We start from the raw sequence: 27,735 nt of genomic DNA on the forward strand, positions 1-27,735 counted from the left end.
GTGCATGATGCATGGCAGGGAGCCATGCATCCTGTGTGCTCACTGCATGTTTTAAGGCCATTGCTCACTGCATGTTTTAAGGCCATCTCCTCTGCTCTTTTTTTCTATTTTTTAATTCATTTTTATATATATGTATATTTACGATGCTGTAAAATTACTAATTAATGTTGTTGCCCAGGACTCCGCAAAGCCAAATCATCTATCCTTGAAATAACACCAGGCCTATGGAGTGCCTTAATGCAACTCCCACTATTTATTAGAATAAAATATATATTTGCCATATGCTTTACAAACATTCCTGAGGTAACAGGACGGGCCAGGACCTGGTCCAGAGAGACACAGAGGCTCCATCCGCTGCCTCCGCCGCTGGCTCTGGGCAAGCGGAATCGCCCCGGGCTGCTGATCTGCAGAGGCAGATGGGATTTACCCCGCTTTGATAACGTGCTCCGAGATATGCGGATAAGAAAACGCTAAATAAGAGCAGAGGAGGGTTGTTTTGCGTGTGCCTTCCCTCGTAGATGTGCATTTCCCTGCACTGCTTGGTATTTCCAGATCCTGCACAAGGCCGATTAGCCGCGGCGCTTCATTAAAGAACTCAAAGTACCTCCTAAACCCCGGGGGCCGATGAATCAGCGTTGCTGCATGTGAATTCCAGCAGTAGGAGCAAGATCAAAATGCAGGCCCTAGGCTACAGCCACGCTCAGATGTGGGGAGCAAACCCAAACACGCCGGCCGCGCTGTTACCCAAGCTTTACCACCCGCTTCTGCCCCAAACTCCACCGGAATTCACCTGGTGCTCCTTGCCGAGAGCCGCGGCACAGTTTGGTGTTGAAGCTTGGCTTTGAAGCCAACGTGAAGTTTTCCTCATTATTGCTCTTCGGAAGAAACAGGGATTTGGTTCGAGAAAAGGAGCGTGTGCAGCTGAAGCTGATGGGAGTCACGGGTGGGAGCAGAGTTCGATTAAAAAGGAGGAATTGGGGGAAACTTCCCACTGAAGGGGCAGCCACGGGAAGGAGGAGCATTCACGGAGCCAAGTCCCAGCTGCAGTTGCTCCAGGTTATCATGGGGCAACACGTGGGAACAGAGGAGCACAGAGGTGCCCGGGCAAATGGGAAGAGGCCAATGACAGTAGCCAAGGGCGAGATAAAAACTTGCTGCAATGGGTGGACGTAGCCGGTAGCGAGGAGAGCGCCCAGACCCGCTCACGCAACAGGGCAGCGTGCGGGGTCGCATTTATGGACATGGAAATTACAGGAAGGGAGCGGGGAAGGAGGATCAATTTGAGGGCAATGCCTTGGCCTCGCAGCAGCCACCTCACTGTGTCTGGCAAGGGCCTCCCGTGTGTCCCGTGCTCCTTGGGGACCAAGTCACACGACGGGCAGGGACACCCGGCCTCTCACCACCCCTGCAGAACCGGGTTATTTCCCGGGAAATCCTCGCCTTGCCCATCTCCGTTGCTGCAGAGGGAGGTGCCAGCAGGATCCGCCTGCTCCGACGCCGGCCGCCTGCCTGGTTGCAGCTGCTCTGCACCCGTGCAGTCCGTATCCCGCTCTGCAAACCACTTCCAAGGAGCCGGCTGGCAGCTTGGGAGACCTCCTAGGATGTGAAACCCCCGGTGCAGGCAGGTCCAGGCGCTGCACAGCACATCCCGCACCAAGGAAGCTGGATGCAGCCCTTGGGAATGGTTCCCGGCAGCGCTTCCAGCCTGCTCCCTCCCAGCATCGCTTCCCACCGCCAGGATGCTGCCAAACCCCGATGGATGCTCCAGGATGATGTAGGAGCCAAGTCCCGATGCTCGCGCCGTTCCCACGTGCCCAGGCCCCTTTCTGCAAGCCCTGCTACCCAAATCTGCGCCAGCCGCGAGCGCCGTGCCAAAAACCTCTCATTTTGCCTCTAAATCACACGGCTTTTGAAGAAAGTGCTTTGGAGTTCCCCTTTGCCACCTTCTGCGGCAAAGTCACTCCCGCTGGATTACTCCTGTTGCCTGTTCCTGGCTGATCCAGCGGTTTTTCCTATTCCCCCAAACCACGAGAGCGGGACACATAGAGATGCCACCAGCTCTCCTGATGTTTTATAGGTTTTTTTTTTTTTTTTTTTTTTTTTTTTTGTGGCTGTCAGCAGCAAAGACGCCGGAGGAGAGCGCTGGAGGAGACGTCACTGCAGGTCCCTGCTTGGGGATGCCAGAGCTCCCGCGGGCTCCAGGAATCCCTGGACGCTGGTGGATCCCCACAGCCCTTCACAAGCACCGCAGCGGCCGGTGCCTCCAGAGCCCTCGGAGCCGGATTCCGCCTTTGTGTGGAGGTGGAGGGAGCTCCTTGAAACCCTTTGCCACCATCTAGTGCCAAGAGGGAGCAGAGGAAGGAGGACAAGGGACACAGGGATGGTGTGGAGGAGGCTCAGGGGAAACCTTATCGCTCTCTGCAACTACCTCTGTAGTGAGGCGGGAGTGGTTCTAAATCCCCCAAATAACCATGGATAGGACAAGAGGAAACGGCAGGACAATGGAAATGGTGCCAGAGGAGGTTCGGGTTAGGCATTAGGAAGAATTCCCACATGGAAGGAGCAGTGACGCTAGGCACGGGCTGCCCAGGGAAGCGGTGGAGTCCCCATCCCTGGCAGCGTTCAGGAAAGATGCAGAAGAGGCGCTCAGGGACATGGCTAGCAGGAATGACGGTGACAGGTCACAGCTGGACTCCGTGATCTCCAAGGTCTTTTCCACCCCTAGCGATTCCCTGATTCTCCTCGGCGCCGCTTCCCCAGGGCGGATCCGTGCCCCGCCGCCCCTAGGACACCCCCCGCTCCGCTGTGTCTTTCCCCCTGCTTCTAGGCCACCCCTGGCACCAGCTGCGCCCGTGTCCCCTCGCCTGGAGCCCGCGATGTCCCCGCTCGAGGCCACCCATCCCTCGCGGCCGCCATTTTGTCACCTCCCCCCCAGCCTCTCCCCTCGGGCGGTGTCGGTGCCGCCCCTTCCGCACTGCGCATGCGCCGCGCAACCCCCTCCCGCACCGCCTCCGCGTGTCGCTTTACGGCAGCGCCGCTGGGCGCGCGGCGTTTTCACGACGAGGTGAGGCGTGCGGGGGCGCTTTACGGCGGCAGCCGTTGGCCCGAGCCGTGAGGGGAGCGAGCGGCGGCGCCGCCAACATGAGGCAGAAGCGGAAAGGTGCCCGGGGGAACAGGGGATACGGGATACGGGGACACAGCCGGGAGGACGAGAGACACGGGACAGAGAACATGGGGCTCTGCGGGCACCAGGGGGACAGGGGACACGAGACACGGCCGGGGGTCTGCGGGCGCCGGGGGAACAGGGGACACGGCCGGGGGGACAGGGGACACGGGATACGGCTGGGGGGACATGGGACACGGGGACACAGCCGGGAGGACGGGAGACACGGGACAGAGAACATGGGGCTCTGCGGGCACCAGGGGGACAGGGGACACGAGACACGGCCGGGGGTCTGCGGGCGCCGGGGGGACAGCGGATACGGCCGGGAGGACAGGGGACACGGCCGGGGTTCCGCACCCTCCCCGGGCCCTGTTAGTGCCAGGGGGACACGACAGGGGCTCTGCAGATGCCAGAGGGACACGGGACACGACCGAGGCTCTGCGCCCTCCCCAGGCTCTGCAGGTGCCGGGGGGCCAGGGGACATGGCCGGGGCTCTGTGGATGTCAGGGGGACACGGCCAGGGCTCTGTGCCTTCCCTAGGCGCTGCAGGTGCCGGGGCTGTCTCTGGTGAGGGCAGGTCTCTTTCCAGCATCGTGTTCGAGGCGGCCTCAGGTTCCTGGGGCTGCTGCTGTCGCACGGCTCCTGTGTTTAGCATGCAGGGATACTTAGTTCTTCTGCTGGGAAGGGGAGCTTTCCTTGGAAGTAAAGGAAAAGTAGTGATACGAGCCTCTCTGTGAAGGGAAGGTGCAATCTGGTTGCGCAGGTGCAAGGTTTCCTCCTTGTGGCGCCCTGAAAACGCAGGAAAAGTTAGAAAGCTGAAGCAGATGCGCATTGATTGTAGCAGGTGGCTGAGGAGTCCCCGTGTACACGTGGGTTGTTGTTTGGTTCTTGTTTCAGGAGATCTCAGCCATGCAGAGCTGATGATGATGACGATAGCGGACATCATAAAACAGTTAATTGAGGCCCATGAGCAGGGGAAGGATGTGAATCTGAACAAGTAAGTCCCAGAATCACAGAATAATTATGGTCGGAAAATACTTTCAAGATCCTCAAGTCCAGCTGTAGTGAGTCCCAAGGGAACCTGGCGGTTCATTCCTGTGCAACGTGTCCTGTGCAGCCTGTTACATCTAAGCTTCATTTTAAAACAATATTTTGCTTCCATGGGATATTGTAACTCCTATTCTGTTGCCTGACAATGAAGCATGTTGTAATTTCAGCTATAAAGACTTGTCAGTTTTGTGCTGATAGAAAATCCTGCCTTGCCACTGTATTGGCAATGCTCAATGGGTTGTGTTGTGAAAAAAGCCCCCAAAAACCTGTGTTTGCCTGTGTGTCTCCATCTGTAGGTCCAAAGTGCATCCCATCATGTCAAGGGGAGAATAATTCATGCAATATGCAATATTAAAGCATGTTTTCTTAGTAATGTATTACAAATGAAGTTGTTTTCTCTTTTCCCTTCTTTACTTATGTAGAGTAGTGAAAACTGAAGTTTTGGCCCAATATCCCTGTTTTATTTTCATGATCTAATTGTAAACTTCTTGTTGATGCTGGAAACGAATTATTGAAAATTAACCTCTCTGAGGTCTGAGTTTGTGGGAAATTGCTTGGATGGAAGTTTTATGTAAAGAATAATTCACTGAAAATGGATAAGTTGGAGTCTCTGGGGCTGCTTTATTAATGTTTTGGGTAAAACCACCTTTAGAAATTAAACACACAGAAACTCGAAATATTGGCATTTATTGTGCACCAGTTTCACTTGGAATTTATTATTTTTTTTGTCCTAATGCTGAGTGCTGCTGTTGTGGTAGCTGGGAATATCTCTTTGCTTTTTAAATAAGCAGCCCGAAAAGGCAAATTGGGAGAACCTGCCTAGATCTCCCTCTGATAGCACCTTAGCACGGTAGCCCTGCTGTGGGATACGGCTGGACAAGTTTGATGGTAATCCCTAATTTGAGGCCTTTGTGCTTTTAGGCTGAAAACGAAGACGTCGGCCAAGTACGGGCTCTCCGCGCAGCCTCGCTTGGTCGACATCATTGCTGCTGTTCCGCCCCAGTACCGCAAGGTGCTGGTGCCCAAGCTGAAGGCCAAGCCCATCAGAACTGCTAGTGGGGTAAGAACACGCACCCAGCGCCCCGTCCCCTCCGTCTGCCACCGTCCCCTCCGTCTGCCACCGTCCCCTCCTGCATGGACAAGTTGTGCTGGGTGTAATCGCCCATAAAGATGAGGATAGTGAGTGTCCAGAAGCTTTAATGAAGATGTGCTTCATTAACAGCACTGCCAACTTCGAGGTTGTCTGTTCTGTGCTTTCAGAGCACCTGTGTGTTTAATTTAAGGCATGTGGGAGAAGAGAAAAATGGGATGCAAAGGCTTCATTTTAACTTATGAAGCAAACTAGCATTAGTTGCTCTAGAAAGTGCAGCTTAATCTGCAGGCCCTGCCAGTGAATATTAGAGGTGAGATGTTAGTATTTAACGTGTTTCTTTGAAGAAGAGTATGGATGGAAAGTAGTAATGCTACTGAAGTGCATCTTTTTAAATTTTAAGTTTCTCTATCATGCATATATAGCATGTCTAATGTCAAAGTTAACAAAAAATAAAAAAAATAATCACAGGGAGTGTTCACTTCTTTAGTTTTTTGATTGTTTCTTTCTCCTGTGATTATGGAGTATTTCACTAAAATCTTACTCCAACCAGAATTTCCAAAAATATGATGTATTCAAAGTTGAATGCTCAAAAGTGTCCTTTCACAAGGACACTCGTGAAAATCTCCCTCGTCTCTATCTCTTTTTCCCTTGCTCCTTGTAAAAAACGATGATAATATCTTATACTGTCCTTGCTGTGTGAGACATGACTGGAAAAAAAGGAGGAAGCTAATTTTACTCTGTTCTCTTTGCTTTATGTCATCTCGTTTGAGCACAATGATTATATCAGGCCTGACACAAGACAGCTGATTCTCCCAGATTATTCTGAGTTATGAAAATATATAACAATGGGATTTATATTTCTTGGTATATCATCATCTTTTCTTTAAGAGTTAATGCACAGATATTTTAGGTGGTAAGCTGAGCAGAAAACATCTATAGTGTCTTGTAACTGCCTGTCTTTATATAACCTTTCAAGGTGCACACTGTTTTAGTAACTTCTGATACAATTACTATAATTTCTCTGCTCTGTAACTCTGCTTATTTCAGATTGCTGTTGTGGCCGTGATGTGTAAACCACATAGGTGTCCACACATTAACTTCACAGGCAACATCTGTGTGTAAGTATGACAGCTTGCATCATCTAGGGAGGGCTATTTTCCAGTATTTCTGTATGAATCTAGTATTGTAGTAGCATTCTCTTGGAGATTGTGTATATATCCACAGACTTGTTTTCTCCACAAGGAAAAAAAAATGCAGGAAATTGGATTCTAAGTGCAAACTGCCCATCCTTGCACAATGGACTAAAGAATCCCCTTGATTTCTTCTTCAAAGACAAAACCTTTTTTTTTCATGGGACAAACCCTACTCGCTCAGTGGAAACATTTTAGTGAATAAAGTAGCCAGGCGAATATATGAATGATCAAATTTGCTGTATTACTCTGATTTAGAAACATGCTTTAAGTTTTTGTGCTTGTGTGTAGTGCTCCTGTAGAGCAGACAGGGCAAGTGGCTCTTAGTCACAGCAGTGTATCTCCAAGTCAGAATTAGAAGTATTCTGCAAGGAATATGTTTGTGTATCTGAATATTTTTACATGTGAGAGTAGTCAGACAGGAGAAGACTGTTATGGAAAAGAAATGGGACCCAATCTAAACAATTTGGGAACTGCTGTGCTGAGACTCTCCTGAGATTTGGGTGTTTTCTATAAGAAAACGCTTGCTGTGACAGTCTGGCTCTGGAACGAGTTGCCAGGACCTTGTGGCACTGAGGGGTTAACTTCTAAAGTTTATTTGAATTAAGAAACGCAAGGTGGGTGTACCTTGAAGTGTGCTGCCTCTGCTTGACTTTAGAGTCCTGAAATCTAATCTGTTTTTCTAACCATATCAGTTAATCTACTAAAAAACGTTGCTTCCCCTTCCCATGTGGTCCTTCCTAAACCCTCAGTGTATTTTACTGCCAGCTTCCTGACGGAGCTGGTTCCATTCTTATTTTTGCATCAGCAGCTATTTTGTTTGAGATGTTCCAGGTAATAACATATGTCAAGTGTCTTGGATTAGATGTCATAACTTTCACCAGGAAATTAATTTGGCCATGGTTATTTGGTAATTAATTCTGTAATGGTGACAGATAGCTTAAGCTGAGTTTGCATGGCAGACAACGAGGATGTGAATTGATTTTACTGAGAACAGAATGTGTCTGACTTGACAGAAGTGGATTTTTTTGTGTGATTCTCTGTGTTTGAGATCTGCACCATAACATCTGCTCTACTACCTTGTCTACTGGATGTGGGTATTGCTAAAGTTAAAGATGTTGTTGATCTGGCAGGTGATCATTGAATGCAGAATGGCTGTAGATTTGCCATTACTCCCATAGCTGCCAGGAAAACAACCTAAGGTCCCTTTAGAATAAATGTATATATATTTTTAATTACTGGTTCATGTACAGTTCATCTCGCAGCTAGCAGTCGTTCTGTGCTGCCTGCAAGTCTGCTTTGCTGTATCAAAGAAAGTTTCAAACAAGTTTTCCTTTGGGTTCTGCAATGGTAATTTAACACTAAACTGCCATGCAGTTATCCAGAATAAATGAGGCCTTACTCTTTTTAAGTAATCTTAGTGGGCCATAATCTTCAAATAGTGCATCTGGAGTTAAGAAAACAAATGTAAATGGGCTTTCACATTATCAAGATGCTTAAATTCTACTGCTTTCTTAAAAGGAAATGCAGATTGTTTAACTGGCTGCTGTCTCCATTAAAGCTTTTGTTTCCCAAGACATATATTTTAAATGAGACAATTTTTATTTGATAGATTTGTGGAAAATATTTAGAATTGTTTATGTTTGAAATTATTTAAATCTAATAATTTATTACTAGCCCAAATTTACAGTGCAGCTTCCTAAAATAATTCCACGCTCCAGGAATATGTTCATGGTATGTTTTTGCTTGCAGTAAAACCAAATTAATAGGACTTATGTAGATGCAGTCATCTGATGGGTCTGAATTATTCTTTGACCTCCTATTCTAATTAAAAGTAAGTGAAAAGCTTTTATTCACTGTCCTATACTTAGGAACTGAGCCCCTATCTGGTTAGAAAGGCTCTCAAAGACTGGACATGGACCCTCTCGCATCTATGTGTTAGACCAAGAGAATCATTGCAATTGCATTGATTTGTCTGATGCCTGTTTTCTGTTTTTTCGTATTTGCAGATACTGCCCAGGTGGACCTGATTCTGATTTTGAATATTCAACGCAGTCTTACACCGGATATGAGGTATAAATTCTATTTGTTATAATGCATTTCCTACATTTTCTATAAATTTAGATTAAGCTGCCTTTTGTCTCTACAAATTCATCCTTGTAAGCATAAGCAAAAGCAGGGTCCATAAACTCCAGCCCTAAAGCAGCTCTACTACAAGACTGGGAAGTCTTCTCAATCCTCGTAGCAGTTGTTTCTTTGTCCTGACTTTGCTGCTGTTGATATTGCTTTTAATTTGCTTTAGAGCAGGAGTGAGCAGCCTGGGAGGCTGCGTTGCCTGACTTGCTGCTGTGGGAGTTGTTTTCATCTGAATCCTCACTTGTGGCAAGTAGTGAGTGAGCAGGAGCAGCTGGGCTGGTATTGGTGTCTCCTGGTGCCTCTTTGCTGTTTCTCCTTGGGAAACACTAGGAAAGTGCAACTTTCTACTTGTGAACTGCTTCTGGAGCTACTCTTTCTCTTGGCCTGAGATGCCTGGTGACTCTGGCAACGTGAACGTTTGTTAGGTAGTTTAGGAGCCTCAGTTTGAAACACCAGGAGGTAACTCCTGCTTCCTGCCAACTTTTAACTCTGGCAGAAGTCAAAGGAAAAAGTTTTTATGGCCTCCTGTTTCAGGGGCTTTTATTTAAATGCTAGCTATGATTCCTATTGGAGTTAGCCACCTGCATCAAAAGTTTCCTTCCTAAACAAAGCAACAGGAACACATATTTACATATATGGCTTAATATAGGTTCAGTGGTAAGGGTAGAGAGCCAGAGCCTTCTCCAGATTAGCTCGGTAGAAGACCGAGAGGCAACAAACTAAGTTTAATAGCAGCGGATCTCGCTGTGACTAAGTTATTATGACTAGTTTTTACAAAACAATTTGCAGCCATTCTACAGGTATAAAGTAGTAGAAGGGCTAAATTACCAACTGGATTAATTTGATAAATAGGGATGCAGCATCTTAGTATGATTTTTGTCTGATATTATCCATTATTTAGTGTTTTGAAATTTGTCCCTTAAACATTATTCCCAAGTCAGAAAATCTGTGTATTATAAAGCAGTATTATACCTACTTTATAATTCACATCGGTTTGGGTATCTTTTGCATTCATTTGTTAAGTCTTAACAGCAGATGGGAGTTGTGCATGATGAGGAGAGTCCTTCAGAGATTTTAATATAAAAGATAGGAAATACTAAACAAATCCAGCATACACAAGATACCTAAGAATCTTACCTTAGAGTATTATTAACAGACTTTTGTCAGATAGTAAGATAATTTTTAAGTTTTTAGGAATTTCCATAAAAAGCCTATGTTTAGCTGAAGGAAAGCTTGAAGTTCAGATAGAGCTCTGGAGGACAATCCTTGGCCAACTATTGTGCAAGTGAAGAGAAATTGAATTTAACGAAACACAAAAAATGGTATTTTGAAAACCACTTTGTATTTGAGTTCTGCAGTGTTTTTCTTATGAATTGCTGCAGAGGTTATTTATTGTCCACCCTGTCATAATTCATTAAAAATCCGAAATGATATCATTCTTTTTATGTTGTATTGCCATCTTGGGACAAAAAGGTATTTTGTTAAAATTTTTAAAAATACTGGGTTTGAATTAATATAATATCCAAAAAGATTGGATTTATTATGAGGATTTATATTTGGACTTACAGCTGGATGGATTCTCTACTTGTGAGTTTGAAATCATCAGGTTTAAATGCTTGTAGAACTGAAGAATCCATTTCAATGCCTTTTTTAATCTATTTTTAATTGCGGTTAATAAAACTGTTACTAAATCAATCTCTGTCTTTTAGCCAACATCCATGAGGGCCATTCGGGCTAGATATGACCCCTACCTTCAGACAAGACATCGAGTTGAACAGGTAAATCTCAAATGTCCTGTATTTTGGCTAAATCCAAAAATTATGGCGTTTAATTTGTGGTTAATCTTGTCAGCCCTACCACCTTTTTCATACCTCAAACATTGCATCTCCAAAGTGTTATTTACTGGGAGGTGGTAGCTGGGGACTTGCTTATCTTGTACTTTTTGGTTTTGGATGTTTTCAGTACCCTTAGATATTTGCATAGAGAAAAGAAAAATATAAGTAGCATTTCACAAAGTTATAATCTACCATTTGATTGGCATCATCCAGTAAGAGCATGGGATCTTAAAATTAAAGCATGATATGGTTTACTAGATGGAAGGTGGAACCAAGCTTCTCATCTTGGTGCCCAGTGACAAGACAAGAGGTAATGGACGCAGGCTGAAGTGCAGAAAAATCAATTTAAGCATTTAAAATAACATCTCTTTTACTTCTGAGGGTGGTCAAGCACCAGAGCAAGTTGCCCAGAGAGGTTATGGAGCCTCTGTCCTTGGAGACACTCAGACCTGTGTCCTGAGCAACGTTCTGTAGGTGACTCTGCTTGGAACAGCGGGGTTGCACTGGTCCTCTCCAAATCTATGAATTCTCCATGAATTCAGCCTCATTCTCCTCTCCCACAAGTTTTTAAGGATAGTTCTGTGTGGATTGGTGCAGATAGGAGAAACTTCTTCCTGCTGGCCCTGTCCAAGATTACTTCAAAGTGGAATTAATGTAACCACATTATCAAGACCCACGCTCAGGTTACTCATCTGCCTTGTTAAGAAGGCCTGTTAATGCTGAGCACAGCCCCTTAATGTGACCCTGCATTTCTAAACTAGCAGCTATCTTGAATCTGGGTGGCTGAGTACACAGATTTCGCTGTATTTTCCCATTTAGAAGTATCCTAGTAGTATTTTTCCATTTTGAGCTTCTTTTTATGAAGAACTGCCACTTTTGCTGCTCTTTTTCTTTTGCTCTCTGTATCATCTCTCTCTAAAGCATCTTTCAAAAACTGTGTTTTTGCAGTAAAAAAAGTAATTTTTGATGTTTTGGGTGGGCTTATGAGAAGACTGCAAGAGTATCAATGGTTTGTCATGTCTGAAAGGTTTGACAGGTGGTGAAGGAAACATTTACACTTTTGGGAATGTCAGGGTTTTCACATAAGTCTTTTGGGTAAAAGTCACTCACTGGTAATTTTAATTTTATAGCTGAAGCAGTTGGGCCACAGCGTGGATAAGGTTGAATTCATTGTGATGGGTGGGACTTTCATGGCCCTGCCTGAAGACTACAGGGATTACTTCATCCGTAACCTTCACGATGCCTTGTCAGGACACACGTCCAACAACGTAGCAGAGGCTGTCAGGTAAGCATATATATATGTATATGTGTGTGTGTGTATATATATATATATTATCTAAAAGTATTCTTTAGCCTTCTTACCCTCATTTAAAGGTAGTTTTTTGGTCTAAGAAAAGTACTGAATAAAGCGTTCAGACTTCAGTTTTTGAAAGGCAATATTTCCAGTTAGATATCCAAATAGATTTAGGCATGAGGTATTTATAGCTTGGTGTCCAGTTTTGCTGTGCTTACTGCGTAGCGCCAGCAGAAGATAAGGTCATGGTTTATCTCTTCTCTTTTTTTTTTTTTTTATTTTTTTTTCCTGTAGGAAATGCTAATTTTCTCCTAATTTCTTGGCCTTCCATCTGGTCTTCTGCCTTTATGTGCCTGCTCCTTGCTTTGGAGTCGTGACGTGTGGCGTTGCCCTAAGATCCTTCCCTTCAGCTGGGAAGGGGAGCTGATCCCAGCTTGGAGGGCAGCCAGGCAGCAGCTCCTGGAAGGGATGAGTCACCCCGAGAGCGTCAGCGCTCCCAGTGCTGTGCCCAGTTATCCGTGCAGTGGTTCTGCCTGGCAGGGAGAGGCTCTTGTTCTCATTTTACAGCTGATGAACTGAAAAGCAGAGAATGATTCGGTTGTAGGTGCTTTGAGTTACTAAGTAGGCAACTGTGTGGTGTGAAACAGAAGAAAAACGTCAAAGGTTTCACGTTTTGGAGCTGGTAGGTGATCATCTCTACTGACATTTTTAGCAACGTGCTGCCAAAGTTTAGTGAAATGGGTTTTACTTGATACCGTTGTCACCTACTGCAGAAAGCGCTTCTAAACTGGTTAAAGTAGCTGTTTTCTAGTTTCATATATTAAAGATGTAATTTAATCTTTATTCCTCTGGAGGGCAGCATACACTTTTTTACTTTTGTGTGTGGGTTTTTTCCCCTTTGTCATTCAAAGACAAGAAAAAAGTGCTGTGCTGCTGTATCCAAGTGGAATTATCAAGGCAATAAAATCCTGAACAAGTTGAGGAAAGAATTGCTTTTCTCTGCAGTGTAGGTGTCATACAGATCATACAGAGGTACTTTTAATGGATCATTTATTTTTGAAGGCTTCCTTGAAGGTATTGTTAATATGCAGAAATCTTTGAAACTACCTCATGTTAAAATACACTGCAAAGAAGCAGAAATGTAAAATTTCATTTGCTCTTGTGCCCTGGTTGCAAGGTCTTTAAGAACACAACTCTTTTTTGAAGAGTGGGATTTGCTGTTTTCAAATTAGCTTTCTGCCTGTGTGTACATCAGTGGTTCAGAAGATGGTTATTCAGTGTTTTCTGCTGCAGGTCTCTAGCTAATTTTATTGGAGACAAAATTATTTTTGGAGTAATCTGCCCTTTGCTCTGCGGATTATCAAGGAAGCTCATTATGACGCAGACTGTGTGACCAGGTGATTTTTGGGTGCAGAAGTGAACGAAATGGCTCTGAAATCAGTGTGCTGCCTTGCAAGCACCCAGCGTGAGCAACCCGTCGCTAGCAATGTGTGGGGCTTTGCTTTTTTCAGCAGGAAAATCAAGATATTTATTTTTAACGTAAGATTCATGCTAAATGATTAGTAAATGGAGGCAGGTGGGAGTTACTAAGGTGGCACTTCCCAAATAATCTAGAGGCGACAAGATTGTGCTTGAGATGAATCAGAGCTTTTTACTTTTTGTGCTTATTGCGTGCAGCTGTTGTACTACGTCACTCCAGTACTGTTTAGAGATCAATACGACTTGGAATAAACTTTCAAAGTGGAATTTTTGTTTCTTTGTGAGGGTTCAGCCTTTCCCGCTCCCTCCTTTGATTAACAGAAAGCGTGCTACCAGGGGGGAAATTGTCAATATTTTGCTCGTTTTGGGTATTATACTTTGCAGTATCCTGAGATCTGCGCTCTCTCATGCCTTCCTTCCAGTGAGGCTGCAATAGCCTTGAGATTTTTTTCCTGCTTGTAAAAATGATCAGTAAATTTTAGACTTTCTCTAGTGGTCCTCTTCACGCTGAAAATGACCTCCAGATTTTCCAATAGTATTTCAGAGCATGACCTTTGATTAAACCAGTGCCGCATCTATTTGTATAGGCCTCGGTCTACCTAAAACCACGCGTTTTCCCCCTTCTGCCCTGTCATTTCTTTCCCTTCCTAACTTGAGCTCTGATTTTGTGTCAAGTGTAGGCTTTGCAGTGATTATGCTGACCTTTAATGCCTGAATTGTGCCACGCTGATGGGCTCATGAGTCTGGCATTCTCCTCTTGTCACCGTTTGGATTTTTTTTCATATAATACTTTATCTTAACCAGCCCACTGCAGCAGCTGGTTTCAATCAATCACATAAAAAGGATCTGACCCTTTTTAGTTCCAACCAGCAAGGTACAATCATACCCTGCCATGAGGGAATATACTGCTTCTCATCAGGAAAAATCATGTCTGACTTATTTTTTTTTAAGCCCTTCAATTGTGCTGCCCTTTGGGCCCCAGCTGATGTGCTTAGCTGGCTCCTGGCTTTTATAGATTCAGAAACCTGTGGTCAAACCAACTCGGGCAAGCTATGCAGCTGCAAAAGCACCTGTGCTGGTATCCAAAGTGACATGGGAGTGGGAATGATCTTTCTCTGGGCAGTGGGACACGGGTCCAGCCAGCTGCTACCAAGTAAATACATGTGAATCTGTCTTCTTGTGTCTTTATGGAGTCAGTGCGGAGCCCAGATCCTCGTGGGATGCCTAGGAGCATCTGGGTGAGTTTGCTGCTTCGTGCTGTGGCCAGGTAGACGGAGCAGCTCACCTGGGAGGTGTGAAGAGCCCCCTTCATAGCTGGATTTATGAAGCAGTAGGAGATCCTTCGCGTGAGAGCACCTGAAATGAGCTGAGAGTTTGGTTTTTACGGGTGCTTGCACTGAATGTGTGAGTAGAAGTGATGGTATTTGCTTAGGCCAAAAAATATGAGTAAAAAAGAAAAACTGCTATGCTTTCATAGTGGACTCTATTGCAAGTGCAGGAAGGAAATGACTGCCCCAAGAAGGTCTTGCTAGTGATTCATCTCTCTGCAGCACCTCTTTATGGCAGTAATAGGTGCCTTTAGACGGAAGGCTTTGCTTGAGGTGCTGCTTTGTGAGATAAATCGGCCTAGGAACGAGGAAAGAAATGCAGAGCCAGAGGGGATTTTTGTTTTGGAGAGAATATGCAACAGCGCAAAGAAATTTTAATTTCTGCCTCCTGAGACGACAGCTTAGGAGATTTCAACGCGTTTCTGGTTGCTTGTCAAACAAGAACGTGGCCGGGGCCATAAGCTTTGGGAGGAGACGTGTGGTTACTGCAGGAGAGTCGCTGTGAGATCGATTTTGCACTGCTGCTTTCTGTACCCCGGGGAAATCCATCCATCCTGGGGAGCTGTCCCCACCAAGTCCAAGTGTTGATGGGGACTGTGGCCACGTTTGTCCTTTCGGGAGGGCAGTGAAACCACGAAGCAAGAAGGTGTAAAAGACACATGCAAATGCGAATGGCTTCTCCTTTGGCTCCTCTCACCTGACCCGTGACTCACTGGAGGTGCTGGGCAGATTTAACTGGCAGCGTGACTCATCGCTGGGCTCAAGGGCCGAGCACCTCTGCGTCTCCTCTGAGCCAGGATGTGACTATTCATGGGCAGATGAAGCCAAAAGAGATGCAGCAAGTGGCAAAAAGACCCCCTAGGCTCTGCACCCACTGTGCGTGCAGCTCCTTGGGCTATGACATGAAGTCTCGTTTCTCTCGCTGTATTTAAAAATGCAGAGAAGCAGCTTTATTTATATTACATATTTTGTGGAAAGATCCTTGTGAGGAGGCCTGGCCGCTCCATGCTCAGACCGTTGCTGCTGCTGGAGCAGTGCAGTGGGTGCAGAACCCACACAGCTGCTTGGAAGTTGTCCCCAGCACAGAGGATTTAGGAATTCGTCATCTAGTGGTCATGCAGGTTGCTCTAAGCAAGCCCTAATTCTGCTTTTCAAAGGGGAAGAATAACCCTGCTTGTAAAAGCTCCCTCTTTATTGCCAAATTTGGTTTGAATTCCCCAAAATAAGACTCGAGTAGGTTTCTGCAGGTAAATTAAGTCCTGTCTTACTGCTGCTATGGCTGTTAATTTAACATGAGGGCACAGACATGAAATGAAATTACCCACAGTGACGAGCGATGCTGTTGCACTTGTCCCCACAGGTGTGTTTTGCTGGCCCCGTTTGTGAGAAATCCTGGCCTGCCTGAATCTCAAGACTTAAGCAAACATGCTTGACCTTGCAGTTAGTACAGCCTAAGAAGATGCTTTTATCCCATTCAGCTCGGTGAGGAGCTGCTTCCACTAATTTATCCTAATTGTGTTTTTTAGCTCCTAAATGTCCCTCTGCAGTGAAGGTGACAGGGGCTTGGGCTCGGGCTCGCCAGCTCCAGTGACTGACACTGGAGCAATTTAAGAGGTTGCTGCTCCCCTTCAGCTACCCTGACCCTCTGCTTGACGTTACGGGTTTCCAAAACGGGCACTACGGTTGTCCACCCTTTTGCTGCCAAAGTGTGTGGGGCGGCGGGAACGCGGGATTGAAATTGGGTAGGGATTTTGGAGGATATGAGGCCAAGCCGTGAAATTCCTCCACTGCAAATTCCCGGGATGAGGTAGTCAGCTCTCACCTCCTGGGCTGCCGTAACGAGGAGGTATTTTGACAGGTGAGCTCTTCTAGTTCTCGCACAGGCCACTGTAATTGCCAGTTTAAGCTACTGTTTTCACTATAATTTGGGTATCTGAGGTGTGGGCGCTTCTCCCGTGCGCAGAGGAGCTGCTGGCAGGGAAAGGAGGGAATAGCAGGAGGTGGCGGAGTTGCCGATTGCTGCGGCTGGATCCGTCAGCGCTCGCCCGGCAGATCCCATGGAACAGCCTGTGGGCAGCGACTTCCCTCGCCTCTGTGCCAGCTGGGAGCTAACTGGCTGTTGTTCTGGTGCCAGATCATTTACAGCAGAGGTTCTGCTCACATTTCCTTTTATTTCCAGAGATTTGGAGACTCGTCCTTAATGTTCCGGAGAGGCAGCAGCTTTTCTTTGTTTGCAGCGCCTCTTTTGTGGTGCAGAAGCCACGTTTGCTGTTAAAGCCTCTTTGCTGCCAAGTCTTCCTTCCTAGATGTCTTCAGCATGGATAACATCTTTCCTGCTTGGAGCACTTGAAGGTGTTTGCCCTCCAGTTGCCTGGCCTCTGTTGGTAACCTGTTACTCCTACATCACTTATTTTCTACTGCAAGACCCAACTTTAGCTGCTGGGTGTGCTATATGGAGGATAAATAAGTGCAAGTCTCTTCATCAGATTGTATCCTAATCACATTAAGAGTAGCTGTTCATCTTGTTCCTCCTACAGCTGTGGAACATGATTGCCTATCGAGTTATCTGCCCCATTCACTATTCCTGTAGCATTTTCTCCTGCATGTGAAATATTCATGTTTGGGATTGACTGTTGATGGCTGAGGAAGGGAGATAGGCAAGATCGATACCCACGGACTTCAGTGAATGCAGCAGCACATCAGGCATGAGTGTTTCTAAGGCAGAGGCTGGAGCAAAATACATCTTCAGCAAGAACTTACAAGGTGGTAGTGCTTATTGATAAGAGAAATCTGAATTGCACCAAATTTAGCAGTATTTGTAAATGCTATCGGTCTCTATTTTGCCCTATGCAGGTTGAAAGGATGGTGGCCCCAGCGGTCGTGACATTGTCAAAGCTGAATAATGCATTTCGTGGAGGGGTTGTACACTTGCTGCAAATTACTGCTGAGCCCCTGCCAAAGGGAATACCTTTCCCCTACACATGTGCAGCAGCAAGAAATCTGGCAAGGAGAACAAGTTCTCTGGTGACCTGCCCTAAAATGTTACCTCGAGGTTGGGATCCGAGTGACCAGGTAGGAAGGAATGGCAGCCAGCGAGGGGATTTGATTTGTGGCTCAGTCTCATGTAACAGTTAAGCCAAGGTTATACTTGTACACAGTCCTGGATCAAATTGTGCTGCTGACCCCAGGATAGTGCCATGAAGAGGAAGCGCAGCCTGCCTGAAACAGGGAGGCCCAAGGAAACCCCAGAGCATGACACCTTCCCGTGCATTACACGGGTGTTACCGAGTTGCATTCCCTGTTTTCCAGGTGTGCAGAAGATCACAGAATTAGATTTTACAGAATCACAGCTCCGATATGAGGAGCTGTTTTGCAGCTCGGCCAGGCCGCAGCGCTGGAGACATCAGTGGCCTCCAGCAGTTTCCTCGCTGCGGGCAGAGGGCTGTGCCTGGAGCGTGCGGTGGAAGCAGCCCCATCCCCAGGGCCCCACAGAGCTCCTGCTCGGCCTCGTGCAGCACAGGCTACTTCCCAGCCCAAATTAAAATGCGCTGGTAAAAGAACACAATGCCACTTGCAGTTCCCTCAGCTGCGCTTGCCTCGTTGATGGTGCAAGCTGAGAGCTGTTGCCTTTCGGCAGCACTCAATTCACTCAGAAGAAAAGTCATTTCCTAGTGAAATGGCAGGGCAGTGCAAAAGCTAAAACCAGCAGGTTTAATGTTCTTATTTTTCAGAAAAGGTGTCAAAAAGTGGTGTTCCTGAGACTGAGAACTGCACAGTGCCAAGGCTGTTTGCTTTTGCAGCGAGTCTGCCCTGGAGTTTGTTGCAGCTGCGCGTCCTGGGATGCTGCAAAGCCAAATGCTCCCAAGTCACACACTGACAGCATTACAGCCGCCTGTACAGCCTTAATTCCAGTGTCTTCTCTTTATGCTTTGACTATATATTATTTTTTAAAAACAGTTGGGTTTCTACACTGAGTGGAAGGGCCTTGGGGCCTTGTGTGTAAGCAGGTTCTGTTTGTCCCTGGAAGTTCCTGCGGGTTCAGCCGTGGGGCTGCCCGCGAGCTGGGTGCTGGGCTCCCCTCGCAGCCGTCCGAGCTGCTGCCAACTCGTGACTCAGCTCGTGCCGCCGCGGCCGCCCACGGCCCATTGAGTCACCGCGGGCTCCGGTGGCCCGGGCGCCCTTGGCAGCGGAGCCTGGGTGCGACGCAGCCCGGAGCTGCGTCCTGCGCCCGCAGCCTCGGTGCCCATCCAGGCTTTTGTGCTTGGGCTTTGATGTCTGATTGCCCGTTGTGCATCTTTGGGTATGTCAGACATTCCCATTTCTTCCAGCGTGGGTTTCTGTCCCATGCTCCTTTCCAGTCTTTGCTTTTCCCCACTTCTCCTGTAACGTAAGTGGTCACTGGCTTCACCTCTCCATTGAAGTCTTTTCCTCGTTTTCTCTTCTACCTCTTTGCTGCTGTGTTTATCCAGAGTGCATTCCTGTGAGCTGTCCAGGTGCCAGGAAGGGAGCAGCAGCCCATCAGGAAAACATTCCACACTCAAAATCCAGGTGTTCCCTTGGCAGGGAAGTAGCCAAGGGAGCTTTCTTTGGGACTGGCACATCCTCCCTGGAGTCACGAGGGATTTCATGCCCAGGGAGCCTGTGGGTTTTAACTGTTGCAGCAGCATAAAGTATTTTAATGGGACAGTGCTGGAAGAAATATCCGTGGCTGGAGCATCACGTGCTGCCGTAGAGCTGCGGAGGATGGAAAAACCAAAGCAGTGAAACGGCACCAACAGGTCTCGGGGGCCTTTGCACCAAATCTCATGGACATGGAGCTCTAGCTGTGTGGAAAAAGCAAACGTGTGTTTTTATGCTCTGCAGAACTTAGTTGAGCAAGATCCCAGTGCTGCGTTACAGGTGAGAGCTGCTTTAGCGAGAGAACAGGATTAGCTAAACCACAGCTCCTTGCTGGCAGTTTTGGCTGATGACTGCGCTTTATTGGCTCCGTTTATAATTTTATTGATACAATTTCTTCGTTTCCTCCAAGCAGCAATCAAACTGTTTTCCTTCCTCAGGCCAAATGTGTTTCTGAAAGTGTCAGATGGGAACAAAACGAATTCCTTTGGGAAGGTAGACGTGGAAACGCCAAAACGAGCCCTTTCCTGGACCCTCCCTTTATGCAACAGCAGATTTTAGCGTGTTTAGTCCTCCTCTATGAGCAGCTCTGCAATGCTGCAAGTGGTTATTTTCCTCCATCATAATCTTTGTTACTAAGAATATGCAACTTTCCCTAGGCCACGGTGACTCAATATCCAAACAGAAACGTGAATGTTTTTTTTTTTTTTGATATGTATAAACTGCACCTGGTGCAGTGTCTCACATCAACTGCAGCAAGGAGAGCTTCAGCTTCAAGTTAGATTATTACATCGAAGAGGAGATTTAATAATCTGGGATTATTAAATATATATCTAAAGGATGCTTCCTCTCATTTTCATACTTCTGGATTTAAGCATTTTTCTCCCCGATCTCTTGTTATCCTGTGTCTGTAACTATATATTGACTATTCCATGATAAAGATTAATTATCTAAATAATTAAAACTCCACCATAGATCATATTGATTTGGTATCAGACAAGTGAATTATTCTTTCAGGGTTCCCCTGGACACGACTGTGCAGCGAAGAGGAGAAACCAAGGGCAAATCTTGGGCATGTCCCCAGGCAGGTTTTAGGACAGTCTTACTTCACTGTAGGTGGTGGCTTGCAGGCTGCTTGCACTTCAGTGCTGCTGTCCTGGCATCACTTACTGCTCAGGGGATATTGGACCTGCTTCTGCACACGTGGAGGAGAAGAGAAATGCATGTAAAAACCTGTCCAATGGGAAGAGCTGATAGTAAATACTCAGTAAGTGTGGAATTTAACTAAAAGAAATTAAAAATGTACTGGAATCCACAGAAGGGACACTTAACAAGTGGCCTTAATCCAATCTTTTTCTTATTCATTATATAATCCTTGGGGAAAAGATAGCAGAAAAGAAAAAATTGATCAAAATAAATTATTAACCACAACGAGCTGCCTGTGGAGAGCTGTAGAAGACCTTGCCCTGCTGAGTGTGAGCGGGTGATGGAGGGGCAGGTGGAAATCAGTGGAGATAGATGTGAAGCAATATATATAAGAACAAGAATAATTCACCCTCTTGTACTTAGAGAGCAGTGGGCTCCAACTTGGGTCATGCCACCCAAAAACAAGATTTTGAGGTTCTAATAAGCAACGACAAGAAGCACTGGCTTGATAGTCACTTTTGGTTGAAAGAGCAACACAGTGTGAATAATTATAATGAAAGGAAGAGAGAGCAATATATTGTTGCTACTGTCTAATTCCATGGTGTTTCCACAGATTGAGCCGTGTTTGGATCTCCCTTTTTAAAAAAAAAAATACGATGAATCCAGGGGAAAACACGGAGAAGTGCAATAAGCATAGCCTGATCTACAGAACAGCATGCATGTAAGGGTCAATTAAGTAACTAAGACCCTTCAGGGCAAGAAATACTTGATTGTGGTATAGAAGAGACCTGTAAAATCCTCAGTAGCACAGAAAAGGTGATCTCTCATAGCCCAAGAACTAGGGGCTTGGAAGAAATATGAATTAAGGACAAAGGCAGCACCTTTTCACATAGCACAGCCTTGAAACATGGACTGCTAAGTACTAAAGGTATCTCCTGCTACAAAAGCCATCACCTCTGGTTTGGGAAGCCTCTGCAGAGGAAACTGCCAGAGGCTGTAGAGAAAAATATCCTTGCAGGCCTGCCCTGGTGCTCGTGCTCTGGTCTCTGCACCTGCAGTCACTGTGCTGCAGCCCTGCTCCCTAGGACAAGGAGGCAAAGGGCAAAAAGCAGCATAAAGGAGGAGGAGATGAGCAGTTTCCTCCCCGTGCAAGCCTTGCTTTGTTGGTTTTTTTTCTCCTTTTTCCCTCTATACCTTTAGTTTTGACAGAGGCAGGCAGAAAAGGGTTGCATGGCTCCTATTAGAGCCTTGCTATTTGTGGGTTTTATCTTTTCATTGCTGTTTTTATGTTATGCTTGGAATATTTCACTTTAGCATATGCTTATACCTAGTGGCATTTTCAGTTGCAGCTTGCTTACGATTTGTTGCTGGAAAAACAGCAGCTCTATTGCTCTTTCCTTGAACTTGATGGATGAGGACTCCTAAAAAAAGCCTGTAATGGTGGAAGGTCTTGTCAGGGTTTTCTGCTCACTGGCCTTTCCTCACCTCCGGAGCTAAGAAAAGCCTTGCAGCTCACGTATCCTTTGGGAGCAGGCGACGAGGATGGGTTTTGACACGACTCTGCGTGTTTTAGCCCCGATTGGGAAGAGAGCAGCGGCTCCCGGAGAGGTCGGACACGGCTCCAGCCTCCTCGCCCCGAAGCCCTTTACGTCCTCAGGATGATGCTCCGTGAAAGCTGTGAGTGATGCTACAAAAACAAACCCGCCGCCCCCCTCTTCCCTTTATAGGCGACATCATTACCTCCTCGTCGTTAGAGCTAGAGTTTAATTAGTCCATGGAAATAGCCCGCTTTTGATTAGGCCTGGAGTGTGTTAACGTAGCGGTGCCGCTTCTGCTCGTGCTGCGCTCTGTCTTCAGAGGGTTTTCAAGATGAGAGAGCTGTTCATTGCAGCCACAAATGCGGTAAACAAATTAAAAAGGCAGAAAAAGGCCAAGTTCTAGGGTGTTTTTTCTATTTTTTTTTTGCTTAAGAATGGATACAACATAGATCCTATCTTGGATTTCGAAAACCAAGTAGCAGGAGGGAGCCTAATTATGTATGACTTAACCTGTTGGTTGCATTTTGGGGGAAAAAAAGAAGAAAACAAATTCGTTCTTGCTAATCTGTTAGTGGGTGGTATAAATACTGTTACTTTATCAAAATTTGAACGTTATATTTTAGGCGACAAATTATTGTATTTTAAGGTACCATATATATATTTTTTTCAATATTTGAACACTAAACCTGGGAAGCTGCTGCTGTTAAAAAGACCCAGCGTTTGGTCCTGCTCCTGGTGACAAAGCAAGCCCTGAGATGTTGTCCTCAGCAGGGAGCAGCCTCAAGCCCAACCACTGCGGTTCCAGCTTCTGGAAATACCTGCTCAGGGCAACGATCCGAACTGCGACTTCTGAAGTGCCTGATGAGTAAGATGCCACCCGTCTTCTTCCCTAGCAAGAAATCGTCGATACTGAATTAATTATTGCTAGTTGTGGTACAAACACTGGCGTTGTGATAAGGCAGCAATGGGTTTTCAGGATATTGAGGTGATGCCTGTTTGCAACCACTGCTGCTTGCAGAGTGAAGCACCTTGCCCTGTCATAAGGCCAAGAACCTTCTGCTCAGGACTTCTTTGGTCCCTAATGGAAACTCTCGATTTTCCCACCCAGCCTAGGAAAATTTCCCTTTTTCCAGCAGGCTATAAACACCTTTTAAAGGAGTTTTTTTGCCTGCTTTTTTTCCTGAGGATCATTTGGGGGAAGGTGACAGCAATGCGGGCCCTTTTCCCTTGCCCTTCCCAGCCGAGCTGCAATCAGTGCCCACTGATTGCAATGTTCCCTCTGAAATGCTTTTCCTCCAGATTGATTTTATGACTTCTGGGTCCCTTTGGCATTACTGGAACAGTATGGAGAGCCCTGGTTTGTGGAAGCTACTGCTTTGGAGTAATCCCATTAGCAGCAAACACTGCTCAAGTAACACAAACAGCCCCATAATTCACCCACTCTTCCCACCTGTGGGCGTGGGGTTGGATGAGCTGTCCTGGATCCTTCCCTCCTTCCTATATAGGCAGGAACACCTGCAAACTTCTTGCTCTTGGCGACTGCTTCCCCTTGACGTTGCTTCTGAGCTGCTGCTTCTCCTCATGCCTTTTTCTGATCTTTTTCTCTCTTTTTCCTTCCTCTTTCTGTGCTCTGCTATTCTGAAGCTCTTGTAAAGCAGATGGATAATTCAAGGCCTCGTTAACACGCTGCATCCCTGCAGTTTATCCTTCCTGAGCTTCCTGGGACAGGGCAGGTCTTTCTAGCATCCCTAACCAGGGAGTTTGGATGCTCCTGGGTTACGAGTTGTAGCTAATTGCTGCTTTGATGTTCGGGTCTCTTAGCTAATGACTCTTCTATTTTTTTGTCTCTAGACCAAAGTTTAATTGAGAGTGAGCAGAGGCTTTGTTAATGAGTTGTTTTGTGCCAGGCCTGGGCCATCTGGTTTTTCTCTAAATGAGAAAGTACCCTGAGACCCTGTATCAAAGTGCCGTGCTTGCTGGAGAGGTAGGTAATGGTTTTTGATCTAAAAAAAGGGGCAGTTTAAGAGACAGATTTTGACTTGTGCAGCTTTTCTGCTTGATGTACCATTTTTTTCTGAATATTCAAATATTCTCAAATGATTAAAGTTATTAATCCTCCCCATTAATCCTTCCTCATAGCCATAAAAATCAATGTAAAGCAAATGGGGTACTATAATCATGCTGAGAAAAAGTGACTTTATCCTCGGTCTGTCTATGCAAATCTTAAGGTTTGTGTATCTCATTGCATTCCTTCATGGTGCTTAGCATTTATTTTATTTACACAATTCACACCTGTGGTCACGCTTACTAATACTGCCCCACTGCCATCCTGTGCTATCCACTTGTCTCGACTTCTTATTTTTCTTGGAGCGTGATGGATTTTTTTATTAATTTCACTTCAGGTTCGTTCACACTATTACAAATAGCAAATAAGATTATTCTGAGAATAAGAAGTAGGGGAAATAATGTTACATGCTTGCTGCTCGAGAAGGTAAAAGCCACTTCTGTTTCCAGCTCCCAGAAGAATTTTGCAGGCAAAATTCTGATGTTCCACCTGGAAATTTGGTGAATTTGACAGAGTAGATGTAGTTTTCAACTGGTTGAGTTCATCATATTCTCAGGGCTTTCTTTCTTTTGCTTCTTTGGGTCTTCTAATAGTATTTTGCTGTGTTCATCATCAGGGTTGTCTTAACCTCTTGCCTCTGATTATCCCGAAGGCAGTCTTTTTAAAAAAAGCAAATTCACCATCTCCATTTTCATGCAAAACTACTGCATCCTGACAGTGAGGTTACAGGGATTTTTGGACAAGTGAAAGGTCTAATATGCTTAAGCTTAGTAACATATTTTGGCTTTTAAGAAAGAGGCCAGAACGTGTCACCCGTTGCGTTGCTGGTCAAAACAGGCGTAACAGAAAATGACTGTGAGTGACCTGAACGGTTCCTAATAGGATTCTGTTGGTTTTGCCTTTGGGCCCTGTGTTTAATACTTGTGTTAAAATAGTAATTTCTGAGCGCTGGCAGATGCTATCAGTACTGGAGATGGGCAAATACGGAATAAATCTGTACCCTATAGTGAGCTGTATACAAGCAAGCTGTGCACTTGATTATGGTAAAATGTAAAGCTGTTTTTCTAGGAATGGTGCAGGTTTCTATTCTGAGAAGCAGTGAAGTATCTAGAAGACATTTAGGAGTTAAGTCACATTTATCATGAGCTTTCTGTATGATTCAGCAGCCAAATTACCCTTGACTGTATAAATAGTGGAAAATTGGATAGGAATAGGCAAATCATATTCCATCTGGATTTAGCACTGGTGTTTCTGCAAAGCTCTGGGGCTGTTTTTGGTATTAAAGACAACAAGCAGAATGCTTAAAAACTAGAGATGTGCTGAGAAAAGACATAAAAATATCAAGATTAGAGGATAGGCGCTTACGGAACTACATATAGATCTTCTTGAGCTTAGTTTGATGCCTGGAGGAGAGCATCATGGTGGAGCATGAGTAATTTGGGAGATTTCTGGAGTGTGGTGCAGAGGTCTCCTGAAGTGGCTCATCCAGCTCCTAGTTGGGAGAGGGGCTTTGCGAGACCTGCTGCTGGCAAAGAGGTGTCAGGACCGTGTTCAGGGCTGTGATCCCAGCTGCAGTAACTGGGGGATGGCAGAGGGCCATGAGGAAAGCAGGGAGCAGGAGGAAGGATCCTCAGAATCCAGGAGAGCAGCCTGCAGCTTTTCCAGGAAATGGAGAGGTGGGATCCCATGGGATGCTGCCCTGGGCAGGACGGAGGAGCCCAGCTGGGCTAAATGGTCTTGAAGGTCATCGTGAAGCTGCTCTGTGTTCGCCTTGAAAGGAGGTGACAAAGAGGTCCCCAGTGCCTGAAGAACAGTAAGTGTCAGGCCCATCTTGAGCAGTGTGTGAAGGGGATTTGGGACCTCAGGAACCTCATGGAGCGTGTGCTGGAAGCTGCTTCCACGCACAGGAGGGTGGCCAGGAAGCTTCAGCACAGGCTCATCAAGGTCAGAATGTGCCTGAGCGACCTGCTTGCCTTCTCTGGTGAGATCGATGACTCATTCTGTGGAGTGAGGGAAAAACAGCGGACGTTCACCTTGGCTGTAGCAAGATTTTCTAAAATGTCTCCCATAACATGTTTGTAACTGAGTTAGGGAGGAATGGACTGGGCGAGCGGATGACAAGGTGGGAGAAAAACCCTCTGACCTGTCAAGTGTTAAGAGGAGGCAGTCGATGGCTCAAAGCCTAGACAGAAGAGCAGAAGAACCTTCATATGAGGGTGCCAGAGCCCTGGCACAGGCTGCCCAGAGAGGCTGTGGAGGCTCCTTCCCTGGAGATGTCCAACCCACCTGGATGCCCCCTGTGTCCCGTGCTCTGGGTGTCCCTGCTGGAGCAGGGGTTGCCCTGGGTGATCCCTAGAGGTCCCCTCCAACCTCAACCGTTCTGGGATTCCGTGAAGCTGCTGAGATAATTAGAGACTGGAGCACCTCAAATTCAGGTGACAGAAAACAAACAGGTTCAGTCTGGAGGAGAGGTGGTTAAGGAGAAATCTCATTGCTGTCTTCAACTACCCCCACCAGGGGGTTATGGAGGAGGTGGAGCCAGGATCTTCTGTGAGGTGCCCAGTGAGAGGAGGAGAGGTGCAAGGAGGTAGGCGCAAGGAAAAAATCTTTGCAGTGAAGGAGGTCAAAGCCTGGGACGAGGACCCCAGATGGCTGTTGATATCTCCATGGATGGAGAACTTGGAAAGCTTAAATTTCTCTTAATTCACTGACTTTTTTAGTTGTTTTTTAACGTGGTAGATTATGGGTTTGATCTCAGCTAAGAGATATGGGAAACCACCATGTTTCCAGTGGGAAGACTTTTGATGAAAAGTGGGAAATTCAAGTAGATATTTGGCAGAGTCAGTCTTGAAAAAGCCAATGCACTATTGACTGGGGAGCTGTAAAATGAGATCAGATTTCAAACATCAAAAAAGCAAAAGAAAGCTCCAAGAAGCTTTCTGCACAAAAAATAAATAAACTCAGTGTGTGTCTTGATGCGAAACCAGTGTTTAGGAGATAACATTTCAAAAAGTATTTCCTGCCTTTTTCAGGTCTCTGAGCTTTTCCTCAACCTTGAACTTTCTAGAAAGTCCTGGTGAGTGAAGGAGGTGCTGACAATGATAGGGAAATGATGAAGCTAGATGTGGAACACCAAGATGAGAAAGAAAAAAACCTTAAAACTAACCCTCTGTCCCCCAAATTAGTTGTGTAATGAAAGTTTGTGCTGCGTAGTAATAGTAAGTACAGCTCCTTTCATAAAATCCTGGTTTATATAATCTGGGAAAACTTTTAATTGATGTCCAGCTCTACTGTTCTGTGTTTGGCTTCTGCTGTTTTATAATTTCAGGGTTTGTGCCTTTGCCTGGTTTTAGTATTAGGTTTCAAATGAAATAAAAGCGCCTTTTCTGCGAAGAGGAAAAATGCTCAAATACCCAAGATGTATTAAAGTTGGCAAGTCAGGAGAAGGGAGAAAAGCCCAATTTCTCTTTATTTGGGGAATAATAGAGGTGTGTTACCAAAGCCGTTTGCAATAGGAGGTTGGTTGTCCCACCCTCCTTTCCTTTTTTAATTATTTAAAAGCAAGGTGTAGCTTTTATTAAACAGAAGAACTCTGATTGAGCCGTTCATCTTAAAGATAGATGGCAGATTTGTATATATATTTTTTATTTGCTTAGCACAATTCTTCTCTACCCTCTCCGAGGCGTTAAACATGAAGCACAAGTTGTGATCAGCATCAGCCCTTCAATCTGAAATCCTATTGATCCCTTTAATAGATGTTACAGTTCAGGGTACATTGGTGTTCATTATATTCAGCTTTTC

At 45.8% G+C, this 27,735-nt stretch overlaps 1 protein-coding gene across 1 annotated transcript in view; it reads left to right on the forward strand.

The window, feature by feature from the left end:
• The first annotated feature begins 3,045 nt into the window (after positions 1–3,045).
• Positions 3,046–27,735, forward strand: part of ELP3 (elongator acetyltransferase complex subunit 3) — a 76,985-nt gene continuing 52,295 nt past the window's right edge. The window contains exons 1-7 of the mRNA XM_088534348.1: positions 3,046–3,160; positions 4,061–4,160; positions 5,135–5,273; positions 6,354–6,424; positions 8,506–8,569; positions 10,342–10,410; positions 11,598–11,752. Coding sequence (XP_088390474.1) covers positions 3,142–3,160; positions 4,061–4,160; positions 5,135–5,273; positions 6,354–6,424; positions 8,506–8,569; positions 10,342–10,410; positions 11,598–11,752 — 617 coding nt within the window. The 5' untranslated portion in view covers positions 3,046–3,141. The remainder of the gene's footprint in view (positions 3,161–4,060; positions 4,161–5,134; positions 5,274–6,353; positions 6,425–8,505; positions 8,570–10,341; positions 10,411–11,597; positions 11,753–27,735) is intronic.

The sequence above is a fragment of the Tinamus guttatus genome, unplaced genomic scaffold (assembly GCF_059628265.1).
Source record: "Tinamus guttatus ecotype Peru unplaced genomic scaffold, ASM5962826v1 Tinamus_guttatus_pri_ptg000548l, whole genome shotgun sequence".
NCBI classification, from domain to species: Eukaryota; Metazoa; Chordata; class Aves; order Tinamiformes; family Tinamidae; genus Tinamus; species Tinamus guttatus.